Source organism: Dromiciops gliroides, chromosome 1, assembly GCF_019393635.1.
Source record: "Dromiciops gliroides isolate mDroGli1 chromosome 1, mDroGli1.pri, whole genome shotgun sequence".
Taxonomy (NCBI): domain Eukaryota; kingdom Metazoa; phylum Chordata; class Mammalia; order Microbiotheria; family Microbiotheriidae; genus Dromiciops; species Dromiciops gliroides.
Genome location: NC_057861.1, coordinates 751,726,503 through 751,753,865, shown reverse-complemented (window position 1 = coordinate 751,753,865; position 27,363 = coordinate 751,726,503). Strand labels below are relative to the sequence as shown.

At 38.3% G+C, this 27,363-nt stretch overlaps 1 protein-coding gene across 2 annotated transcripts in view; it reads left to right on the top strand.

The window, feature by feature from the left end:
• CACNA2D3 (calcium voltage-gated channel auxiliary subunit alpha2delta 3) overlaps positions 1-27,363 on the top strand; it is a 1,069,564-nt gene that overhangs the window by 1,024,896 nt on the left and 17,305 nt on the right. For both annotated transcript variants that reach the window (XM_043978536.1, XM_043978534.1), the window contains one exon: positions 5,461-5,572. In XM_043978536.1, the coding sequence (XP_043834471.1) occupies positions 5,461-5,572 (112 nt within the window). The remainder of the gene's footprint in view (positions 1-5,460; positions 5,573-27,363) is intronic.

The window sequence follows — 27,363 nt, the reverse complement described above, 5'->3', positions numbered from 1 at the left end:
TGAGCATAGAGTTCACTAAACTTTCCAATAATTTGGCCACATTTAAATGAAAGGATGTTATCAAGCTACACCATCCACATCTTGAACTAGTTGGATTGATTTTGTTTTTGATCTAAGTAAGACTTTACATTTTTCTTTTTTCCCCTTTCTTCTTTTCTTCTTTTTCCTATTCAGTGTGTCCATAGGCCAGACTACCTCCTCCTGGATCCTTTGGCAGCAGCCAAAGATGACATAGGGAGAAGCAGGGAGTCTCTGATGCCTCTAGTTTTAATTTTTCCCATCCCAGGAAGGCTTTCTTTAAAGACCATTGAAAACTAAAATTTCTGACACAGTTAACATGTTGTCGATTGACTTTTCATATTAATGACACTTTCTTTGCAGGATAATTATTTAAAATGTAAAAAAGAAATGCATAATCATATCACATAATTCCCTAAATTCCTTCAACTTAAATTATCCTATAGACCAACAGAATAAGACAATTTATAACATTTAAAGGATAACTTTAAAAATGTTGTTTCCATTATTATCAGTTGTTAAAAATTCATGAAAATACTAGTATACCCAATCATCTGCATTGGACCAGAGCATAGGCATGGAAAGAAGACCATACATACCTACCTTAGAGTATTCAGAGAGTCCCAGTCTTCTGAAACTGGCAGATGGTAGAAAGGACCTTGGATTTGGAGACTAAAGATCCAGTTTCACATTGTGTCTCTGCTACTTGTTACCTGTGTTACCTTGGGCAATTCTCTTCCCTTCTCTAGTCCTTAGTAACCATATCTGGAAATGAGGTGATTGAACTTGATGTTGTCCATCCAAGTTTACTTCCTATGTGTAACAGGGGTAGGGATTCACAATCTTCTCTTAATTAAGTAGGAAATATACCATTAATACCAGTGGAATCAAAGGAGACTTGCTCTTATTTTTTGTTTGTTTTTTAGAATGAAGCCCTTTATTTACAAGTTTGCTTTTTAAAAAATTCCCTGATTAGTAGAAATGATGGGGGAAGGCAGGGAATCTCATCATGACTGTTGAAAAAAGTGACATTTTGTTACAAAATTAGGATGTGGACAACTGGTTGAAGTTTACCCATTGGGTTCAATGAGCAGAAAAGCAATGGAAAGTAGAGTCTTTCTTTTTTGGGGGCAGGGCAATGAGGGTTAAGTGACTTGCCCAGGGTCACACAGCTAGTAAGTGTCAAGTGTCTGAGACAGGAAATGAACTCAGGTCCTCCTGAATCCAGGGCCAGTGCCTTATTCACTGTGCCACCTAGCTGTCCCCCCAAAGTAGAGTCTTTCTAATTTTGTTTCCTCATTTTGGGGGGGGGAGGTTGCTTCAGTGTAGGAAGCCTCCTAGTGAGGCTTGCTTCCGTTAAGGTTGGCACCTGTCCTGCTGCATATAGTCATGAGGAGTTGTTCACAGAACTCAGGGCTTAAGTGACTTGCTCAGGCTCACTCATCTAGGATTTATGAGTCAAGAATGGAACATATTTATTCCAGATTGTATGGGAAGCTCCATCTCTGCTTCAGCATACAGTCTTTGCTCTATCTCAAATCATTTCCATTAAAACATCTTGATTATGTACCTCAAACATTTTTCTCAATACTCTGTCTTTTTCCCCCTTGATTTCTGCAATGTGAACATTTCCAATATGGGTAAGATCCCACTCAATCTCCTGATCTCAGAGAGTGGAATTCTTGTCCAGGAATTTTCAACAGAAGATCCCCAAAGAGTTAGAGGATCGTCTCTATTCTTGGAAATGTTTTTTTATTGAAAAAAATGTAAAAATATTGGTTGATATCTTTTATGTTTATAACACATATTTCATAATGATCCTTCCTTCCTAACCTTTCCAAAGAGCTATACTTTAAAATAAAGGATAAAAAGGAGGAGGAAAATGAGTTCAGCAAACTACACAACATTATCTGGAAGTATCTGGAGTTTTTCACATCCATATTTTCCCTACCCCTTGCAAGAAAGGAGAAGTTATACAATAACAAAAAAATTTAAAGTCATGGCTGTGAAATTATAACAACCAGGATTGGCCCCAAAGAGACAGTAAAGATACTTTTGCCCTTTGAATATTTCAAAGACAACAATGCAAAAATAGTATCCTTCACTCTCTTTCCATGACTAGCCCATCTCTTTTCCAGTGTTATGTGAATCTGATGATATATTTTATTCCATTTTCATATGACAATCAGTTTATACCTCATATTATGGTATATTTACATGGATATATGTATGTGTATCTAGGTACTGATGGACTAACTGAATGTGACAGACATCCAATCGGTTAGAAAAAATGAGCATTTTTCATCCATTAAGTTTTTCCTATATAGATGGATCACACACTGTGAAACTCATCACCATCTTGTCATCTAGGATCAAACCCATTCAATAAAATGGCAGCTGTAAACAGGAGCAACCAGCTCTTACCTGGAATCCTTCCATTTAAATTCTCTATTGGATATCTGCCAGTGCCTTTGTCCAAGCATATTTCTCACCATTTTATGCTTTCCTCAATATCAATTCTTCTCTCACTCAGTGATGTGCACACACACACACACACACACACACACATTTAAATCCAAGTAATAAATCCCACTGTGGTTGGCTTTATTTGAAATATTTTATCAATCATAATGACAAAGCAGGAAAACTCTGGGCAAAAGAAATGGAGACATCATCATAATCCTCTTCATAATCCATGCCACCATCTAGCTTTCCAAAGACTCTCTCAACTTAACTTGCCAATTGTGTTCTCTAAGAGTTTTAGCAAACCAGTAGTGCCATATTGCATACGTAAGCAATAGCTATCTATCTTTGTTTAACTCTTCTAATGTCATCTTTGTCCTCTTTTTATAAGAATGTTCAATTGGGATGTGGGAGAAGATCTCAACTGTTGAGCAAAAATCTCAAAATGGGATTACCATCATGCATTTATTCTTTGCATTTTGGAATTGCCTTTTCTTATTGAATACTGGTAACAAAGAAAATTTTCAGGGTTATGGGTAAAACATAAAATAAAATTTTAATATTTTAAGTGGCAGATTATAAAATGTATGCCCCATTATTCATGCTGAGTCCACCAGTTCTCCATCAGGAGATGAGTAGGGTATTTCATTATTGGTTCTCTGGAATCATAGTCTGTCATTGCATTGACCAGAGTTTTTATGTCTTTAATTGTTGTTCTTTTAAAAATGGTATTATTATTGTATCAGTCACTCTCTTGGCTTTGCACACCTCACTTTACTATGGTAAAATTCAATTTAAAAGAAAACAAAACATGTGGCAGAGTAGAGAGAGTAGGGAATCTAGGAGTTTAGGAATGCAGTCTTAGGCAAGTGTTTTAAGTTTTCTTTTCCATTAGTCAGTTTCAGACTCTATGATACAAAGGAGATATCGCTCTATTTGAGAAAAATCGTTTCAATATCTCGAAGGTCATGAGACTACTGAAATCTAAAGTCTAGACCAATCATGACAAAGTAGGTGGCAGTGATAAGAAAGATGAAAAACATTCCCCTTTACCTAATAGTAGATATTTGCAGAGCTTTCTTCCAAACTGCTCTGTGGAAGTAGGTATCACAAAGAGATTATTTGCTTTGCCCCAGGTCTATGGTTTCATTGGTAAGGAAACCCTAGTAAGGAAACTCCCTGGAACAATGAAGATAGATAACTTCTCTGAAGCATATAGTCTAAGAAGAGTATCTGGGGCACTGACAATCCAAACAAATTGTCAAGGGTATTACAGTGAGTATCTGTCAGACAGAGGCAAGATTAGGATGAACTGTTCTGAACTCCAAGGTTGACTCTTTATAAACCATGGCAATTGATGATAACCTGAGTCTTAGAGAGGTTAAGTGACTTGCCCTTATCACCCAGGTTGTGATGGTCAGAAGCAAGTCTCCAACTCAGGTCAGACTTAAGGTCCAGTTGTCTTTCCTGCCTCCTGATATTCCTCACCTTAACAATATAACATCTCGGGGCAGCTAGGTGGCGCAGTGGATAGAGCACTGGCTCTGGATTCAGGAGGACCTGAGTTCAAATCTGACCTCAGACCTTAACACTTACTAGCTGTGTCACCCTGGGCAAGTCACTTAACCGCAATTGCCTCACAGAAAACAAAAACAAACAAACAAAAAACAATGTGACATCTCATTTGAAACTATGATAGGGAATAATATTAAACTTAATTAATCTAGAAATATATGGGAAAATTAATGGTTATAAGTGCCTTACACAAAGTAGGTAGTCACTTAACATGGAGTGATGACGTTTGAAAGAGTGTGAAGATGCATACAAAAATATTTTTAATTGCTGTTTTTGTGGTGGCAAAGAATTGGAAATTGAGAGGATGCCCATCAATTTGGGGAATGGCTAAACAATTTATGGTCTATGAATGTAACAGAAAACTACTGTGCTATAAGAAATGATAAGCAGGCATATTTCAGAAAAACCTGGAAAGACTTATATGAACTGATGCTGAGTGAAGTGACCAAAAGAAAGAGAACTTTGTACATATTAACAGCAACATTGTGTGATGATCAACTATGATTGACTTAGTTCTTCTCAGCAATAAAATGATTCAACGTAATTCCAAAAGGCTCACGATGGAAAATGCTCTCTACCTTTTGAGAAATAACTATGGAGTCTAAATGCAGATTGAGGCATACTGTTTTGACTTTTTTGGATTTTTTCTTTCTTGTGTTTTTTTTTCTCTTTTGTTCTGATTTTTCTGTCACAACATGACTAATATGGAAGTATGTTTAACATGATTGTACTGTATAACATATATCAGATTGTTTACTATCCTTGGGAAGGAGGGTGGGGAGGAGAAAAATTTGGAACTCAAAATCTTACAGAAATGCATGTTAAAATCTATCTTTACATGTAATTTGGAAAAAATTAAATAGTATTAAGTGAAAAAAATGAAAAAGAGCACAGAGAGCTTGCTAATCCCATTCATGTAAAGAACACCATATAGTTAAGGACAATGATAACATGGGCTGCTTTGTGTTTGTCATGAAAAACAATCAATTACTTATAAAATGTTTGACAATTGTTATTTTCATTAAAAAATAATCATGACACTGTAGAGTGACCTCTCTCATACTATATCATATATCATATATAATCTATACAATATTATATATGTGTGCACATGTATAAAACCTAGGCTTGTTACAATTGTATAAACTAATATTTGGACTATGGAGTGGAACTTTTATCATGTTTGGGTAGATAATAAAGCCCATATAATGCCCAAAGCAATAGTAGTTTACAGAGTTGTTTGACCAAGCCCTTGACTAATGTGAAAACAAAGACCCCTGTGCTTTCCGGGGATTATTCACAGGGCCGTAAATAGTGGACGACCCTCATGTTCATTTGATGCTAATTTTGGTCATATCATGGCTTTTTTGATTCTTACGTATTGTTTTTCCCCTATGTCCATAGCCCAAAGATTGAAACAAACTCTGGAACCCTGTGATACAGAGTATCCAGCCTTTGTCTCAGAGCGTACCATCAAGGAAACAACAGGCAACATTGTGTGTGAAGACTGCTCCAAGTAAGCTCTCCTTTCAACATTTGAGGGAATTATTGGTATATCGTACACCCTCATGCCATGCTCTAGATTATGGGGTTGAAAGCTCTGTCCACTGTCTTGTAAAGAATTAATTGTTATTTGAGGTTTTTATGCCTCGGTGCACACTGGCCTGAGGCTCCGCAAACCGCACGGTGCTCCACCCACTGGTTGTAGCCGTTGCCAGGGTTCTGGCACCTCAAGTCATCACCACTCGCCTATGCCTATATGGGCCTGGCAAAATTATAATGATTGGAAGCCTAGTGAGGGCAGACATGTGACTGTCAGAGCAGTCATCCTATGGGCTGGGGCTGTATGGGGTGTTTCTAGGTTTGGGGGAGGAGAACTGGGCATTCTAGGTGGAAGCTGGAAAGGGACAGTTGTTCTGCTGGATATTTTCAGTTGATTTCTGGGCAGTGGTATTTTTTCAGGTATTATAATTTCCCTTTCCCCATTTTATTTCCTTTCCCTTGATCCTACTGATCTTGTCTGTGTTTTTTTTTTTTTTTAAGTTCGTTCTTCTTAAAATAAATCTTGTTCTGTTTTGAGGGATGCTGCTAGTCTCCTTCCTTGCCCCAATATTGTGGCGAGCCACTTAGCTAGCACTCCCCAATTAAAAATTGGTCCCCACAGTCTAATGTGGAGAGGTATATTAACTAGACCCGGGGAGAGGCCTTTTTTTTCTGCAGTAGTTGCTTAAAATTTTGATGACATTAAAAAAAAACAACCTATATATACTGGGATGTATGAAGACATTATTCAAAGAGCTCATTTGGGGGGCAGTGAGGAGGTTGAATGAACAATAATATGGGTATTTCTCGCTTTTTCAGTTGTCAGTCAGCATTACGATTTGGAGCTGACAGTCTCACCCTAAACTCCATGATTTTTGTAATGGTGCCTTTGTAGTCTATTATATTTTATTTTATGGATTTAAAAACAGTATTTTGAGAAGGGGCCCATAGGCATCACCAGATTGATGTCAAAGAAGCATGTGTGACAAAAAGAGGGCAAGAACCCCTGATTTAGAAGATGGTGATTTATGGTAAGGGGCAGATGTGGCCATTAACCTAAAGCAAAGCGCAAGTAGAAGATGCACTCCAGGAGGATATAGACTGGTCTTCCTGTTTGTGCTCATATTCCCAGGGTTAGCAGAGCTCCTATTTATTGCATTGTGACCCAGGAACAATCCAGGGAGGCATGGGTGGGGAGCTATGCCAAACCTCTGGTTTCCCTGATAGTGTGGCCACTTCCTCTCCCCCACCCCCGACATTGCTGCAGACCCTCCCTTTGCCTGTAAGTCATCATCTTGGAGCGCAGCCAGGAGCCTTGAAAGGAAAGCTGCTGTGCCCATGTGCACACAGCTAGTAAGAATTCAAGTCAGAGCTTGATCTAGTCCTTCTCGGCTCCACCTCTGTCTCTCTAGCCCATGTGAATTCTGCCTCTCACCTCTCATAGAATAACTCCTTGATAGAGGTTCATGCAACTTATGAGTACTATGGAGAGAATGCTGAATTTGGAGTCAGGGGTTCTGGATTCAGATCCTGGACCTACCACTTGCCAGCAGTGTGACATTGGTTAATTCACTGAAGCACTCTAAATTTTAGTTTATTTACCTGTAAAATGACGACATTGGACAAGGTAAGGCCTAAAACACCTTCTGGCTCTAAATGCCATAGTGCATAGAGCACTGAACTTGGAGTCATGAAGACCTGAGTTCAAATCCTGTCTCAGAAACTTACTAGTTGTGTGATCCTGGGCAAGTCACAAGCTTTCTGAGCCTTGGCTTCTTTATCTGCATTAGAAAATAAAAGTAGTATCTACCTCTCAGAGCCATCATGAGGATCACATGAGATGATACATACAAAGAGATTTACGGATGTATAACATAAAAAACAAAGTGTATAACAATTTATATTACAAATAATAAATTATTTTACATCAATATAATCAATGCCACATACAAGCCAATAATTATAATGATGACTTTCATGAATAAGTATCATAAATTTATAAGGTACTTTAAGGTTTGAAAAATGCTTTATATAAATAATTATATCGCTAACTTTTTTTAAATTGTATTTTATTCTGGGGGCAGCTAGGGGGTGCAGTGGATAAAATAGTGACCCTGGATTCAGGAGGACCTGAGTTCAAATCCAGCCTCAGACACTTGATACTTACTAGCTGTTTGACCCTGGGCAAGTCACTTAACCCTCATTGCCATGGAAAAAAGAAAAGAAAACAAAAGAAAGAAAGAAAGAAAGAAAGAAAGAAAGAAAGAAAGAAAGAAAGAAAGAAAGAAAGAAAGAAAGAAAGAAAGAAAGAAAGAAAGAAAGAAAGAAAGAAAGAAAGAAAGAAAGAAAGAAGAAGGAAGGAAGGAAGGAAGGAAGGAAGGAAGGAAGGAAGGAAGGAAGGAAGGAAGGAAGGAAGGAAGGAAGGAAGGGAGGAAGGAAAAAAGAAAAGGTAAAAGATCTGTAATCATTCAAAGGAGTCCTGCCTGACCATTCACATAGGGAAAAAAACACAAAACAAGTAGATGATTAATGCATCTGCATGGACACATTAAAGAAATTGTCCAAAAGTTCAGAATTAAAAGGGAGGTGGTGAGTGGGCTGGATTAATTTTGGGATAAACCAAAGAATGTTTATTGATGCAAAGCTTCTTTAAAAATGCAAAGGATGATCTTTTAATTACTGGCATTTCATAAGAGTTCCTTTATGTTAATGACAAGTAGAACATCACTTCCCCCCTAAGAATTAAAGATGAGTTTCATATAGAGCACATGGAAAGACATGAGCAGAATGCAATGTAAAGTGAATGAGGAGCGATGGAGAAGAAATGGAGGAAAGAAATCAAATGAAATGAGGAAGGTCTTTAGTGATGGACTTCCTGCAGTGGATTTTTGAGAAAATATGGATGTGAGTCTCATGGAATAGGCAAGCATTACTGAGTAGCAATCTATATTGTTGAAGGGAGATCTTAAAGCGATAAGATCACAGACACATTAGAGTATTTGAATTCCTTAGAGACTCCTGTGTCCTAAGTATGGTACTAGCTGTTGTATATTGAAAAACAAACTAAAAAAAAAAAAATGAAAAACCGTCCCTGCCCTCAAGAAACTTATAGTCTACTTCAATTTTACAATTTGCATAATCTCCTTGAGTAGAGAGATCTTGTAGCCAGTAGAAAAATATAAATTATATCCAAAGTGGGCATTTTAACTATAGTTTCTAGAAATACATTTGTTTCAAAAAAGTTCAAAAAAATTCACAAGGAAAATATAGAGGCCAAGAGAACAGGTCTGTGTTGTGTCTTAGGCACAAATTTGTTTTAGTATCCTGGGAAATGTCTGCTGGATAGCCACAATTCACGTGAAAAAGATCTGAGGGGTTTAGTGGACTACAAACTCTAAATTAGTGAATTGTGTGACATGACAACATTGGATTCTACTCAATACAATAAGCATTTAAGTGGTTACTATAAAAGGAAGAAAAAAAAAAAACAATACTATCTTGGCCCAATGAAGTCTACCTTGTCTTTCATTGAGAGGTAAGGAGTAATAGTACCCCAATCTGGTCAGATCACTTTTGAAATATCATATTCCACTCTGGGAGCCACATTTTAGGGGAGACGTGGATAAGCTAGAGTTTGTTTGAAGGAAGAAAATTAGGATAACAATTCGTTTTAGCATTTAGTTGGTGAGAGTATGACCAGTCATGTCATACGTAGATAAATGGAAGGAAATGGGGATGTTTACCTTGGAGAGATGTGGGAGGAAGCATGATAGAAGAGGGATTAGATTTGTTGTCTAATCCCTGAGCGCAGAATTTTGAGCATTGTGTAGATCTTACAGAGAAGCAGTTCAACATAAGGCAAACAAATTAAGAATTAGAACTATCTCAATATATAACAGACTGATTTGGGAGGGAGCAAGTCTCTTAGAATCACTAAAGTTTTCCAAGTAATGACTGGATGAGCACTTATTAGGGATATTGTATAAAGGTTTCTCATTCAGATATCACCTGAAGCAGATGACCTCAGAAGCTCCTTCCATCGATGAAATTCTGAGATTCTGGGCTCCTCACTGGGCCTTCTGGTGAATGACTTACCATTTTCAGCTTAAGAAATAGGAATAATAACATCTAACTGTCTCCAAGGGAAGTTACAACCATATAGTTTTACATAATTTAAGAGCTTTTCTAAGCTGGAATAAATACACTATGAAAGTACAAAAAATAATATTATTTTTATTATGGTCTTCTTTCCTTTTCAATTACCCCAAATCAGAACCAATATTGTTTCACCACCACGACTGAGAAGTCTGATGGAGACCAGAAAGCCAAACCTATGAATGTTGTTGATGTCTCATCGGTCCAGAAAGATTTGCCCCTTTCTCTGGAAATAATGAGATTTAATAGGACATTATCTCAGAGACAATTGCAGATTTCCACCAGCTCTTTTTAGGTAACTTCAGGTCAGAGGCAACAGCATTCAAAAATAACATGAGCCTGCAGTGACTTGGAAACTGAGTTTGGTGAAAATTATAGTATTTCAGAAATTATGCACTAAGATCTTTTTCATAGAAAAAACATCCAGTGTCCCACAATGGAACAAAAAAAAAGTTCTCTGTACATTACAAACTGGTCTCAAGGCACCCATTATTTTTTTTCTCCACAAGCAATGGCAAAACCAAGATGCAAAAAGCTCCAAGAACTGTTGGAGGATTCCCATGGGAACATGCTTCATGCTACAATTTACTCTTGGACTGTCATTAACAATCTGCCCATCACTTATAAGATTTCCAACTACTCTAATGTCTAAATATTTTGTTCCAGTCCAGGAAACCATTAAAGGTAGTCCTATACTGGACAGCAAAGACCTCTTTGGTTGCCAAAGTCCTTTGAAGTTTCACTGCTTCTGTCTCTGCCTTCAAAGTCTTCCTTTCATTATCTTTGGCTCCTCGGAGATGGAAACTCTATTGCATGAGTGACTCAATGGCCCTCAGCGGAAACTTGCAAATCCCTTGCATAAAGAGTACATAGCTTTCTGTCTGTAGCCTAGGCACATATGTTATACTGTATAGGGATATTTTGCAATGTTTAAAAATGATTTTTGAAAATATAGGGTTTAATAAGAATGTGGGAGCCTAAAAGAAAATAAGAATTAACATAAGAATGTCATTAGGGTTGGCGGTTTGGCTAGCCCAACCAATAATTTTTGTCATTCAATATCCCAATGATTATTAAATTAATCTGTTATTCAAACAGCAATCGAAAACAACTCAACCCATATTTTCTGGGCATTTGTGACTGTCAACAAGTGAACAAAATTGGATATCTTCAAAAATGAAATGTTTTAATATTTTCCAGTAAGTTTATCCCCCTATGCATTGCCTTCTGTTGCTTTAAAGGGAGGGCATAAAGGTTCCTTGGGAAGCTGAAACTATCACAATCCGAGAGAGAGCCATTACAAACATTATTAATCAAATTTAAATAGATGTATTTTCTTCAGTGGCAATGTTGGATTAGCTTTCCCAATTCCTGTCAAATGTCACAAACCAGCAAGGTCATCACTTGTATGGCAAATGCATATTGGGGTTGTAGGATTTTTCATAACTTATCATTATGCTTAGATGGATATATGATCTCATCGATATGGGGACTCCCTCCAAGAAAGCAGATCACAGCCCATCTTTGCCCTTGCATCCTATGTGTCTCTTTTCATGTTTTCCCATAAATCTTCCTCAGGATTTTCACCCAATATGCTTTGCTCACATTCTCTTTCCACTGTGTGGGTATCAACAGAACATACAGGCCTTTTGGAGGTTATCCCTGTCAATCCCACATGCCCAGCTTCTCGTTAAGCTGATAATTCTAATATTATTACAAAAGTATGGTTGTGTCAGTTTCCTTTGAAGAACCACACAAAACCCTTTGCTCTACTTTCAATACTTCAGTCCATGGGGGCGGCTAGGTGGCACAGTGGATAAAGCACCGGCCCTGGATTAAGGAGTACCTGAGTTCAAATCCAGTCTCAGACACTTGACACTTACTAGCTGTTTGACCCTGGACAAGTCACTTAACCCCCATTGCCCTGCAAAAAAAAAAATACTTCAGTCCATCAAGTATTTATTAACTCTCTTAATGCAAGGCACTGTGCTAGGTGCTAGAGGTACAATATCAAAGCACAGATTCTCAAACACTGAGGTCCTGTTGAGATTCTCATTGTTATGAATTCTGTCTGTAAGGGCAATTCCTACATTTGCATGCTAGAATGTTCTCCACCATAGATTGCAAGTTCCTTGAGGACAGAAATAATTTGTGTGTGTTTGTATGACTGTGTATACACAGTAATTAGCATGGTGCTTTGCCACACTAGGGGCTTATTAAATACTGGTTGATGACATAATAGATTAATTTAGTATAAATGGCCTTCAGATCAGCACATTTGTCTCTAGGGAATGTTGTAATTTCTTTCTTACTATTTCATCAGGTCAACTTCACTTCTAGAATATGTTGGGGTTATGGTTCATATGACATGTGATCCAAGAACCACAAACCAAATATGGTTTGGGGAAACTTGTTTTAAAATGGCCAACCCTTAACATGCATCTCATTAGGACTTGATGAATAATGGGTCCCATAAGAGCAAGTTGACCAAGTACCGTCTATGTGTCTATTCTTTTATAGATCTGAGCTGAGGTGAAACTGTTCATTGATTTGTTGAGGCATGGCATTTGGCTGGATGTTTAGCCTTGAAAAGAAAGGTATACATGGGGGGGGGGTTGTTATGGTAGATTTGATGCCTATCTTCAGATATTAAGTTTCTCCTCTTTGTAGGTCTCAGAATGAAGCCACACATGAGATTCTCTTTCAGATGTAGACAATTAAGTGTCTTTCCAAGTCAGGAATACTGTCATTCTCTGAATCTTAGCCTCATGAAATCAAGCTCTAACAAGAGGCCAATGTTGAGACATTATTTAGTATATCCCTGTGAAAAGGTAGCATTTAGTGGACTCTCATTTCTAGGCCTTCTTGAGTAATTGATTCAGTGTAAATTTGTGATTTGGCTCCAGGAATATGCTCCTACATCTGTGAATCTCTACAGGCTTGGCTGTGCACATCCAGGTTTTGCCAGAAGGACTGTATTAACATTGACCATGATTTAATGTCCAGGTGGCAATATATAACCCATTTTAGGTCACTTAATTTAGAAACATAGAATGATTTGCTAAAATTATTTTGTTTCCTATTCTAGAAAGTATTTCTAAAACACTCTCTTGATCTCATTTAGGCTGGGTATGTCAATACCCCACTGAGCTTCCTATGAAATAATCATTTGCTCGTATACTTGTGAACAAATCAGCTTTCCACATGAAAGGAAGACAAAATGCTTGCTTGGCTAGATGATGCCTAGGCTTTTTGGTTTTTCCCATGGGTTTTCCTTGGCATAGATTAATCTTAGTATTTTGCCATGGTGGGCGGTAAAGTGCATAGCTATGGATCACCCAAAGCTAAGTGGTTTCTGTCACTGTGCACACTACAATGCAAATATTTGGGTAGATATCTGGGGAAATTTATATCTTGTCCCCAATCATCCTTAAGTTTCTCTGTTGTCATTTACATGACCTATTTCTGTGCCCCCTCTCCAATGTTTTTTTTTTTGTTTTTTTTGTTTTGTTTTTTAGTGAGACAATTGGGGTTAAGTGACTTGCTCAGGATCACACAGCTAGTAAGTGTTAAGTGTCTGAGGCTGGATTTGAACTCAGGTACTCCTGACTCCAGGGCCGGTGCTCTATCCACTGTGCCATCTAGCTGCCCCCCCCCCAATCTTAAACAAAACTTCTCTTAATTTTACAGGTATGAACTAGAGGCAATGTGCAATAGTAGGTGAGATCCTGGACTTGGGGTCAGGCAGTCTGAGGTGGGGATACTGCCTAAAATAGATACCAGCTATTTGACACTGGCAAGTTATGTAACACTCTCAGGAGTTGGTAGCAGCAGCTTTAAATGAAGGAGGTAGGATTTGTCTCTAAAAGCCTATTCTAGTTCAAAATTTATGATACTAAGACTTCTTACATGTGAAAAGATTCTTCATAATAATTTGTTGGGATATTTTAGAGATGAAACATCCATATGCTTTTCTGTTATTACCATGGATGTACCTTTTCTTACCTCTACAACAAGAATTATTAACCTGAGGTCCATGCACTTTATAGAAAGATATAGATATGGATAGAGATAGACATATATATGTATATATAATACATATATACACATATATATGCTATATTTCAATATAATTGGTTTCCTTTGGATATCTGTGTATTTTTATGCATTTAAAAACAAGATTATTATAAGGTATTCATAGACTTTATTAAACTGCTAGACTCATCAATGAGAAAAATAGTCAAGAGACCCACCTCTGGGGCAGCTAAGTGGCATAGCAGATAAAGCACTGGACCTGGATTCAGGAGAACCTGAGTTCAAATCCAGCCTCAGACACTTGACACTTACTAGCTGTGTGACCCTGGGCAAGTCACTTAACCTTCATTGCCCCCCCAAAAAACCAAAACAAAACAAAGAAACCCACCTCTATGGTAATTCATAAATTTAATAATAGGCTGAGACATACATATGGATGTGTAGAAGGGAATAGGCATATGAAAAGGGGACACATTGTTCTGAATCTATGATATTTCATTCTAAAGTTCTAAAGCCATAAGAGAAATGGTGTGCAAAGACCTCAAGACTGCAAGGAACAAACCCCTTGGCAAGTCCCACCAGGGAGTCATCCTTCGTAAGAAATGGCAAAACACGCCACTGCATGGATCTGAGTTTTCTGATGCACATCAAGAAGAACCTGCAGTTTAACATCAACTTAATTCTCTTCCTGCCACTCCAAGGAAAATATTTTTTCCTGTTTCCCTAAGCAATGATGATTACAGCCTTGATGATCCAGCCAAAATGGGAAGCCAGGGTGGTGATGGTGTCTCTCCCCTTTGATAAGCAATAGTTGGAAAGGTTTTGTGCAGGAAATGTTGCAAATTACTGTTTTTACTCATGGGCCCCATGATACAAAATGAGAGGGTAAGGTAACCTAGGCAGCCTCATTAGACAGGTCTCTACCTGATATGAATTAGTCTCACAAACAGTTTCCCATTTATATGTTGTTGTTGTTGGATTTTTTTTTTAACATGCGGGAGATGGGAGTTAAAATGAATTTATACTGGCCTAGGCAATCCAAATAGTAGGTGTTTCCTCTTCCATACTGCAAGAGCAGAGGGTACCAGGCCCCAACACTATTTTTAGCAAATGTTTATTTGTATGTGGAATTGAAGATTGGAGAAAGGTATCTACAATATTAATCCGAGAGAAGTCTGTGTCTATGCCTTATGGTTTGCCCTTCCCTGATGACTACAGGAGCCATGTCTCCAACCTCTCCACCCACAGAGAGTGGCCTCAATTTTTCACTTGTCTTGCCTGGATACTTGCACCTGAGCTGGCTTAGGCTGTTGCCAAAGTCCCATAGATTTGTGTTTATGAGCTCTTTGACTCGCCCTCCATTTGTTTAGGTTGGAAAGCGTTTACATATATGTATGGATATTTTTGAAAATCCTTCTGATGTATTAAAGAAACTCCAAGGATAAAAGGAGAAATGCTGCATGAAATATTGTACATTTAATATATACATAAAAATTCTGCACACAGCCCACTTTTTCAAAGGACATTTTGTATGTTTGAGAAGGAAATTCCTTTCTTAGTGCTCAATTTCTCTTTGCAACTTGGAATTTTTCTTCTCCTTCATATCCATCTCTCCATTGAAGGCCTCCTATGAGTTAGCCAAGCCAACCACCAGGCCTGAGTCTGGTTTATTACTCCTGTGCCACACCCCTAGAGCCATTTGCTTGAAGGGAACTCAACAAAGATCATTAATCAATGAAAAACATGGTTCACTGGGTGTTTTTTTGTTTGTTTGTTTTGGAGCAGTGGAAACTGGTCAGGGTGTAGGATGTAAGCAGATATCATTCAAGTGAATGACTCTAGATCTAAGTGGGGATTCCCCATGTCAAAGGACAGTCTCAAGATTGTGAGATCAAAACAGCCTTAAGGGACCCTGAATCCAAACATTCTGATACCATCAATTCATAACATATAAATTTGGGGGCTGTATTAGAGGTTTCTCTTCAAAATGACAAGTTGCTCCTGTCCCTGGCCCTACCCAGAATGAAAATTACCTACTCCTTAACCTAGGGATTTCTTTCACTCCTGGTACACACCAGCCCTGCCTTGTTAGCACTGACCATTTAGTACCTAAAGTTAGTCTAAACAATAGGTCACCATTTGTTGGATATATTTAATTATTCCGGAAGGCCTAATTTCTGAAGCAGAATTATTTTTATTCCTTGTATCCTGATAATAATCCATTTAATACTGGAATTCTTTTTTTTTTTTGGTGAGGCAATTGGGGTTAAGTGACTTGCCCAGGGTCACACAGCTAGTAAGTGTCAAGTGTCTGAGGCTGGATTTGAACTCAGGTCCTCCTGAATCCAGGGCTGTTGCTTTATCCACTGTACCACCTAGTTGCCCCCAAATACTGGAATTCTTAACCTGGCTTCCTTGAACTTTAGAAGAAAAAAACATATTTTGATAACTGACTTCCTTTGTAATCTTTTGTATTTGTTTTATGTTCTTAAAATATTATTTAGAGAAGGGGTCTATAGGTTTCAGTAGAGTTCCAAAGGGGTCCATGGCATCAAAAAGATTAAGACTCCAAAGAAAGAATTGATATTGATGAAACAGACTAAAGCCTGCTATTTTTCACTTTCATTTTTTTAAATCAAGTTTTCTTATACAAAATGACAGACATGGTCATATTTTACATAATTATACATGTATAATCAATATTTGATTGTTTGCTGCCTCACGAAGGGGAAAGGGGAGAGATGGAGAGATAAAAATGGGAACCCAAAACTATAAATAAGAACATTTATGATTTAAAAAAAAAGATCAAGACCTTCTGCACTACTACCTAAATGTTTGCAAAATGGTTTCCTGGTGACCAGCCTATATAAGACATATAATGTTGGTCTGAATTTACCCAATGTTCAATAATAAGACAGTACATTTAAAGTTGCAAAGGATCTTGGTAATCACCCGGTCCTTCCCATTCACTTCATAAATGATGCCATTGAAGGTCAGAGGTGGAGGTTGTCTGAGGCCATCTAGCGGGTGACAGAGTTGGAACTTGGTGAGATCCACTATTTAAACTGGTGAACTGATCTGATTTGGATGAATGAAGACCATTTTTTCTAAACCAAAAGATGATGTGTATATGTACTTTTGACAAAAGACTGGAGAGGTTATAGAGTTTGCCCAAAGGGGAGAGAACTGTGGAATGACAAAATTGGGAGGAACTTTAGCAGCCACTGAGAACAATTCATATAGTAAAGAAATCCTCCCTAGAACATACCTGATGAATGCACATCTAGTTTCTGCTTGAGGACCTCCCAAGGAGGGGAAGTGACCACCTCTCCAGCAGACTGCTCCATGTTTAGGCAGACCTAATTATTAAGGTGTTTTTTTTTTCCTTCTTGACACTAAACCTAAATATGCTTCTTTGTGCTTCCTCTGAACTCCCTCCATTCCTCCCTCCTTCTTCTCTCTGGACTCAAACAGATTTAATTTATGCCTTCCTCCTCATGATTGCCCTTCAAACATTTGAAGTTCACAGATCAATGAGCTTACCCTCTCTCCTTTAAAATCATTTTTTTCCAAGTTAAATATGCCCAATTGCTCCAACTGGTTTTTATAATTATATGAGCCCTCCTGGTTGCCTCTCCTTTGCACACTCTGTAGCTTATCAATATCCTTCTTAAACTACGGTGCCTAGACTTGAACACAATATTCCTTGTGAGATTTGATGAGGGCAGAGTACAGTGGATTTCTGCCTTTCCATTCCTTGATGCCATCCTTATCATATGGTGTGATACACAATAGGTGCCTAATAAATGCTTACTTGACTATGCTACTCAATACAGCCTAAGACATTCTTTTGGCTCCCACATCACACTGATGACTCATGTTGAGCTAGTATTCCAGTCAAACTCTCAGTTTATCTCTCTCTCTCCATATATATATGGGGAATATATATATATATATATATATATATATATATATATATATATATATATATATATATATATATATAAAACCATCTTCCCCCATCTTACATCTGTGCAATTTATTTTTATAACCAACTTGAGGGATTTACATCTATTCATAGTGAATCCCACTTCAACAGATTCAGCAATTATTTCAATGTGCCTGAATGAGAGTGAGATGCCCATAGTATTTTCTACAAAAAAGAGTATGATTGTTAAGCAGTCAATTAGTGGTGACAAAGACACCAGTTTTTCCATTTGAGGAGAGCAGTTTGTAATAAATAGTGTGCATGGGATTCTGAATTTATACGAGTCAAGAAGACCTCTCCTCTGTCACATATTAGCTGTTTGACTCAGACTTTATCACCTTGGTCCTCTGAAAAATGAGAGAGTAGCCAAAGAGTACCTACCTCCATAGCTTGGTATAAAGCTCAAATAAGGATAAGAAATGGACAAACTTTTATGTGCAATATAAGCATCAATAATCATTGGAGGTAATGGGAGGGAATATAAAGAGGGCTTCATGAGGAATCAGAGAAATTGGGCTCAAAGGCTTGCTCTTCTTCCTACAAGTGACTGTGGGCAAGTTTTTATATCTTTGTTTTTTCACATGGAAAATGCTGTTGTTGCATTAAATGACCCCTGAGCTTCCTCCCAGACCTACAGATCTCCAGATCTCATTCTATGATTCAAATATCTACAGCTTATTGAGAGGCATCTGTCATGACAGATATTCTAGCTTTCACTTAGCGAGATGTGCTTTCCAAAGCACACATTGAGGTATATGTTTTTATTTGCACCCATGATCTAAATCCAACTTAAAGGCAAAACAATGACTACTTACAAGTTCTATGTAAAAGCAAGATTCTAGCAGGAATTATTTTTTTGTAATCATAGAAGCATTCTATTATTTTATAGTTACATGTAGAGATAGTTTTCAGCATTTGTTTTTATATGATTTCCAGTTCTAAATTTTTTTCTCTCCCTCTCTTCCTTCTCTCCTTAAGACAAAAAGCAATCTGATAAAGGTTATATATGTACAATCACATTAAACATATTTCTGCATTAGTCATGTTGTGAATGAAGAATCAGAACAAAAGGAAAAACCTCAAAAAGGAAATACAACAAAATTAGCAACAGTATGGTTCAATCTGCATCTAGATTCCACAGTTCTTTTTGGTGGATGTGGAGAGCATTTTCCATCAGGAATCCTTTAAATTGTCTGGGCTCATTGTATTGCTGAGAAGAGTTAAGTCTATCACAGTTGATCATCATACAGTGTTGGTGATATTGTGTACAATGTTCTCCTGGTTCTCTAGCAGGTATTCTTTTTTTTTTTTTTTTAGTGAGGAAATTTGGGTTAAATGACTTGCCCAGGGTCACACAGCTAGTAAGTGTTAAGTGTCTGAGGCTGGATTTGAACTCAGCTACTCCTGATTCCAGGACTGGCGCTCTATCCACTGCGCTACCTAGCTGCCCCCTCTAGCAGGCATCTTTTACCTGAACTTATATATGTGGATACATTTCCATGAACTTGGACATTGAAATACTAGCAACTGGACGGGGAAAAGATATCTTCATTTTTGTCAGCCTCTAATCTCCTTTGGATTTTAATTTGTAATTTGTACTTTTCATTTCTTCTGTATTTCATTTTATACACTTAAATACATTATTTGGAGAAGACATCATGGGCTTCCCCAGACGTTCAGAGGGGACCATGATATATCATAGCTTAAGAAGCCCAGCTCTGCAGGAAAACACTATGCATGCATTGATAGAACCCTCAGTTTTACTGGTCCTTTATTTTCTTGCTAACATGATAAGAGGAATCTGTTTGTAATTTAGCAGGAAAGATGAAGGGAAGCATCTGGACATAGTGATGGTAGACAAGGTTCTTTCCCCAAGTGCACAAGCTCCAGACTTTTTAAGAATTTAAGAAAGTCAAAGAAATTCATGGCCGATGATCATTGTTGGGCCATTAATCGATTAGTCTTTGATTGAGAAGTTGTGTGATAACCAAATACAATGAGGAGTTCAGGAATGATTTAAATGAGTTTGTGCTCTCTTAAGAAACTCCAGCATTTACCTATATTTGAAAACTAGCCCAAGGGACATGTCTGAGATAAGTTGTTTATTCAAACTGAAGATGAAATCACCTCAAGTCATACTGTGCATGGTTGGCTCAAAAGATATCTAAATGGCAATAACAATTATTGGCATTTACAAAGTATATTCAAGCTTGCCAAGTACTTTATAGATGCGCTACTTTGAGCCTCACAACTACTGTATGAGGTAAGGATTATAAATCTTGTCTCTGCCTTTTCTTGAGGAGGTTACTTGGTCTCAAAGGTAACTTGGGGTCTCACAGCTGGTAGTAAGTGTCAGAGAGAGTATTTGAACCCAGATCTTTTTTGACTCCAAGTCCTGCATTCTGCCTGCTGGGTTAAGCTGTTCCTTTCCTTGTAAATAAGGCTTCACATTTGTTCCAAGCAAAGCTAACTAAGCAAAACTATGCACTTCCCCACCCTTAGGGGAGAAAAACATCAGCAGGATTAAAAGACAACTGAGTTACTATATAGCAAAATATTTAATCATGGAAAACACCATGTGGCAAAGGCTAATCTATTTTGTGAAATCGCTCCAGTGCAAGACTTAATAACACTAGAAAATAATAACATATTGTTTGGAGAGGAATGTGTATGTCTATAAATTTATATGCATGACAAACCCAAACCAGAGAGCCCAAAGTCAGCAAGAGCTGGGTTCAAGACCTGCTTTGGACACAACCTAGCTTTGTGGCCCTGAGCAGATCCATGCCCCTCTCTGTGCCCTAGGCAACTAAGACCATTAAAGCAGAGCAAGTTTCTCCCTGTATTGATGGAGGGAGTAGTGCTATATCATTAAAATAAGAATAATAGAAATAATATTTATATGGGTGGGACACAGTGATAAATTTTTGCTACAAATTTGAAATCACCAGAGCAGGCCCCAATTTGGTCTCCAAATATAGCAATTTAAATTTTTCAAAGAATTTTAATGATACCCTAGGTGAGCCTCTTAACAGTGTTCCAAAGTAGTTAATATTATCTCCATTTTATGGAGGAAGAAACTGAACTTCAGTGGGATTAAATTCTAATAAGATTTCATTCAGGTCAATAGTAGAGCATGTTGCTTTACTTTAAAAACAACTAACATACAATCAGCATCTTAAGCATGATTTGAACACAGGTCTTTGGGGCCTCAAGTTTAAAGCCCTTTGCCATACTGCCCGTCATAATGTTGGGTGCATGTATTTTCATATCACTTGTGATTCTCCCATAGCTCCCCTCAGGGGTTCTTAGCCTCCACATTGGGAAACCCTGATTGGATGCTTTTGTTTTCTGCTAACCACTTGTCTAGCATATGTAGTGGGGGTTCCTTGCATGTATAGGCTGGGCTAGTGATGTTGACAATAATTGCTCTGATGTTTGGGTTACTTAAACGTTTGTAAAGTGCATTTTCTGACATATCTCACTGAATTATCACATCAGCCCTAGAACATAGGTGCCATTCCTTATGCTTATTTCATAGATTAGAAAACCAAGACTGAGACAGATGAAGTGACTAGTTCATCCAATGAATAACGGAAGGGTGTCCATTGGACTCCTTTCCATTGCTCCCATTTGGGGAATCTGGGATTGTGTGCCTTCTATTCCATCTTAACTCTATTACCCTTCTGTGTTGAACCTAGACATTCATTCTAGACCAGGTCTCTTCTCAGGAGCCAAATGAATTCTTTCATTTTCCAAGGATGCCGTATTAAAATGGTATTACCCAGGCTCATAAAGTCTTCAAAAAGATTTTTGGATGTGTGAACTTGGCTACAATCACCACTAATCAGTAAAATTAAAGCAACTGTGAACAATTGTTTAGATTAATGAACCCTGATTAAAACTGGATCAAATGCCCAGGGTCTATTAAAGTCAAACAGTGTTAAGAACAAGTCTGATGATTCCAGAGGCCCTGATGTTGGTTATGAGAGGGCTTTCAAATGAATTTTGCTAATGCTATTGATTAAAGGGACTGCCAGGCTGGTTGCTTCATCACCTTTTCTATCTGCCCTCCATTATAAAGGGCATGAGAATTACATATAGATCTACATACTACAGAGTAAGACTGGAGGGAGGATTTAAAGGACAGTTTCAAAAACCTTGGCTGTACTAACTAGCAGATTGTGGGGCTGGCTAGAGAAGAAACACCAAAGAATCACCCCATCGTAAGAGTCTTTAGGGTTTGGCTTAAGATGTTTGTAGGTTGTGTCTCTACATGCAATATGAAGTGGAGAATTAAGATAATTACTTTAGTAATTCATAGTAGAAGAAAAAAACAAACATTTTTTAAAAAACTCATTTACTTGAATATTTCAGCCTAACTTCTTTTCACTTGGGTCCAGAAATACATCAGTCACGTTCTGCAATGTTTCCTCAGGATATATTGAAATTAGCATCTAAAACTTCAGTCCTCCCAGGCCAGTGAAGTTGGCTATGGCACAACATCATGAGGTTTGCTCAAAAGTTTGGCTAGGCCTATGCTGGCGGCTTGCAAGACTCCCCATCAGAAGCCATCATACTTGGCCAGAATTGAGAGCTACCATTTACATAGGGCTTTAAGGCTAGGAAAACATTTTCCATATATAATATCTTTTTAATTCTCACAACAATTGTATGTAGAAGGGACTACTATTATGCTCATTTTACAAATGGGCAAGTCAAAACTGAGAAAGCTTTAGACACTTGAACAAGGTCATGTAGCTTTTAAGCATGTGAATCGAGATTTGAACCCCTGATTCAAAGTCTGGTAAATACTGAACAAGCAAGGTCATTCAGTGCTGAAAACAGAAGGAAAGGGTGCCAAGCCATATTCAAAAGAAAACAATAGTTTTTATTTGTTTATTTCTTTTAAAGTGCATCACAGAAGCCATGACTCTTAGGAGTTAGGAGGCACCCAAGAGACCACTAGTCCAACTCATACCTGACCACAGCCATGCTGTTTTTGGAAAGCTCCAATGATGAGAGAATTTATTTTGGTTTCCTGATATCAAACCTACCCCTCCACACCCATTACTCTTGGTTCTAAACTCTGGGGCCAAGCAGAGCAAGTTAAATCCCTCTTTGATAGAGCAGAGCTTCAAATACTTGTAGTCAATGATGATTCTATGCAGGGCAGTTTAATGACTCAGTCAATAGATCGATAGAGTGCCAGGCCTGGAGTCAAGAAAATTCATGTTTGTTCAGATCTGACCTCAGTACCTGTGTGACCCTGTCCAAGTCATTTAAACCCATTGGCCTCAGTTTAGCCACCAGTCCCAACTCCACTCCTATCTGAGCAACCTCCAGCTACAACCTGTCAAGATCATTGAATGCAGGGGAGTGACAGAAAGGTCCCTCTGAAAACAAACAAAAAAACAGGCCAAATTGATCTCAAGCTGGAAGACTTGAGAATCCCCCCAAAGACACGTCTGCTTTACTTGGTAGTTTTTGATTTTGAAATCCCAGACCCTCTCCCAAAAGCTTGGATAAAAGGTGACAGGTCATTTCAAGGTAATGTCAGACAGGGAATGGGAACAGATACCCTGGATGGAATGAAATCATCAAAACAAAATTAGGAAATGCTTAAAAGACAGTGAAATTCCATGAATAAAACACTGAAGGGGGGGGTGCGGTCAGAGGTTTTGTTCTGCAGTTTACTGTCTGTGTGAGTTAGGGTTCATCACTGACCCTCTCAGAAAATCAGTTTCCTTCTCTGCAAAATCAGGTGTTAGGTGAGATAGCAGCACCCAATGGCCAGAGCACTGACTATCTAGTCAGTCACAGGAAATGGATACAAACCTCACCTCTTAGGAAGAGTGCCTGTATGTCCTTGGGCAAGTCATTTAAATGTCCCTGTCTTCATTTTCCTCATGTGAAATCTGGACTTTTAGCACTAGATCTATGATTACTACAACCGCTGCTGCTGCTGCTGCTGCTGCTGCAAATTTACAAATAGTAAATGTCCAAGACTGATTTTGAATTCAGGTCCTCCTGACTCCTGTTCCAGCAGTCTATTCACTATGTCACTTAGTCCCTGTGAAGCATACCAGGATCATTGATTTAGAGCTAGAAATGATCTTGGAGGCCATTCATTCCCACCACTTCAATTTCTAGGACAGGAAGTGCAGGGCCAAAGAGAGGAAGTGATTTGTCCAAAGTCACACTGGTGACAGAGATTGGATTTCAACCCAAGTTCTTTGTCTCTAAATCCATTCTCTTTGCCCTTAATATGATGTCTTCCAGGATGGTTAGGGCTTTGAAGATCCTTTGTTATTTTGCATCTGTGTTTCAGTCATCTTGAATATTTGCTAGTGAAAAGCAAAACAAAACATCCTATTCTGAGAAGTTCTCATCTCAGCTTAGCTTCCTTAGTGGGAAGAATCTATTTATCTATCCATATATCCCTCTCCCCATCCCAACATCTGTTCATCTAGCTAGCTAGCTATCTGTTTAATGGGTCCATATAATACTGTTTGTAGTTTGGGATTTGTGTTTTATTTTCTTTCTGTGATAATGGCCAATATGATGTCACTGATTTCCATTCCCTTTTCTGAAGCTACCACTGTATTTTCCAAACCATAAAACAAACCTCAAAATGTTTATAGAGGTGTGTGATTCTGTCCCAAGATCAGATTGCCAAACCAAATGAGATTTTTGTTTTTCTCAATTCTGGGATGCTAAGCTCTCACTTTAGCTAAGGTCTCTAAAAATGCAGCTGCTGCAAAAGTTCAAAAGGAAAACTTCTTGTATCATAAAGAACCACACTGAAGGAGCTTAGCTTTTCAAAGGTGCATCTCTCATCTTCCCAATTGCAGAGGCCACTTCTGTTACCTAAGGTCAAAGGCACATCATAGCAGAGCTAGAAGGAACTTTGGAGATACAACTTCTTCATTGCATAGATGAGGAAATTGAAGTTCAGAGAGGTTGTCCTTGCCTCAGGTCATACAGCAGCTGATACTCAGAGATGTTAAATTATGTCCATGGAGTAGAGGATCACAGATTTAAGACTAGAAAGTATCTCTGAAATGATCTAGCTCAACTCCCTCACTTCAAAGATCCAGAAACTGATTTTTCAAAGGTCACATAGTTAGAAAGTACAGAGTTTGATTTTGAACCCATCATTTCTGACTTCCAATCCACAAGCGCTCATTGATATAATTCAATGGGCAGCTTATGACCACCTTCAGCCCTTCCATTATTACACTTGGAGTCACCTTCAGTCTTCATTGCTCTAAGGTTATGCTATTCCATGGTCTGCAGTCCTGCATAACTCCTAAAGGAACTTTGGCAGTAACTAATTAACAATAACAACAACAATAATAACAGACAAATAAATAAATGGGTGAGTAAGTAAATGAGCAAGTACATAAGTAAATAAGTAAATGAATTATTTTCACAGCAAAGAGCAGTTTAGAACCATGGGGGGTGTTGCCTAGTATCCAATATGAGATCCAGTCCTCTCTTTATCTTGCTCATTTCCAGTCAAGTTCATTGTCTATTGGCAGTGCCTATGTAAACTTTGGTCATTTTGTATACCACCCAAGCATCTGCACGACGTGGGCTGACACTTGCAGGTTCATCTCTAAAATGTTGAGCATTTAGGTGTTCTGAATATTTCCTTTAGGAAATATTCTACCTCTATGAATTTCCCAGAAGCTTTCAGAATGACCTCAACATTCATCTTTTCCTTGGGAGTAAAACACTAGCCGAGCCTTGTCACTAGCCTCTGCCCCATAATTTATCTTCAGGATGTATCCTGGGCTTTCCTGAAATGGCCTTTCCTCATGAGCAGGCAAATCTGAAATTGACCAGGAGGACATGAAGGTGTATAAGGTCAAAGGTCACCTGGAAGTTGACAGATGGCGGGGTCCCTTTGCTGGGCCCCATTCACACTTCCTTCCCAAGAAGGGCTCAACCCCAGAGCTGCTCTCTATCTTGATCTTGGGGGTGGAGGAGTGTCATTTTCTCTCTGCTTCATTTTAGGGGTGGGGGAGTGTTATTTTTCCTCTGCTTCATTTCTTAACCATGTTTATATTTTAATATTTGACTGGACAAGAAATAGATCCTCTCCTCCCCACCAACCATCTTAACCTCCTTTCAGGGACTGTCAGGTATGCATGATTCATGTATCCTATATCCTATACTGTTCATGGTCCTTGGTCTTTTATCAAACCACACGAATGAACCTGAGACATCTGGGAATGAATTACCCTGGGCTTTAGCTCTTTCTAAAAAAAAGCAAACTGTAAATGTCTATGGACATATTAAATTAATTCTGTTGAACTGTTTTAAACATGTCTAGGAATTAAGAGTATATAGGCCATGTGTTCATTGTTACTGCCTACTGTATGAACGGTGCATGGAAAAGTATGTCCCCCTGAGCACAGAGCATGGTAGTGAGAACCTGAATTTTTCATGTCTAAAAGTATCACCAAGCTTAGCTAGCCCATTTTGCGTCTATCTGTTGTGATGAATTAACAACTGCCCAAGTCATACACGAAGAGCAGCCCTGATGCCTGTGAAGAAGGCTCAGTTCAGGGAAAAAAAGCAGAAAAATGGAACATGGGTTCAGTCCTTCATCACCATTCAAAAAGAGCTTTTCATGAGGAAGGTGTATGGAGAGGCTTGGGTGCATCAAAAAGTGCACTAGGAAATGTCACATAGGCCCAAGCAGAGGGCAGCATCCAAAAAACTTGACCCTATTCCTTCCTCGGAACTTGGGCCATCTCACTCTCCTGGGTGGTACACCTCTCACCCTGGCCCCAAATGGAAGAGAACTAATGCTCTTTTGTGGTTTTCAGCCTCTTTGGACCATTGGAAGCTTTTGTCTATTGGCAGTTGTCTCCTTTGGGATGATCTTTCATGCCTCAGGTTTAAAGACCCCCATGTTCTTCTTGATCTTCTCTGACCTCTCTAAATCTTGTCTTTCATGCCTTTTTTGCTAGTCCCCCTTCTTTCCCCCCTTCCCTCTCCTTCTTTCCTTCCTTTGTTCTATTTCCCATTCTTTTCTTCTTCCCTTCCTTCCTCCTTTCTTTTCTTTTATTCCCCTTCCTTCTTTCTTATCTTTTATTTCCCTTCCTTCCTCCCATCCTTTCTTCCTCCGTTTTTCCCTTTCTTTTCCTTTTAACTTGAAACCTAACCTATAGAACATCTTCATTCATTCAATCATTCATTTATTCACTCAATCACTCAGCAAGCATTTATAAAGCATCTACTACAGGGCAAAAACTGTCTTACAAAGACAAAAATGAGACAGCCCCTGTCTGCCGAGAGTTTTTAATCTATTCTACCTTTAGTTATTCCATGAGCAGACACTATGGTCTTGAATTTAAATGTTCTTCTGTGTAAAGATTGCCAGACTTTCTCCTCAAATCTAGTTCATAAATATCCTTCCATATTAGAAAAAATGTAATTTTTGACTTGGAATCAGCAGATTCTAACACAGAGTCTGGCCTCTAGTATATATTTGATAATGATTTACTGATTGAATTTTCCAAAAATGGAATCAATAAAATTCTACCCAATTACTTCATCAGTGAAGCCTTCAT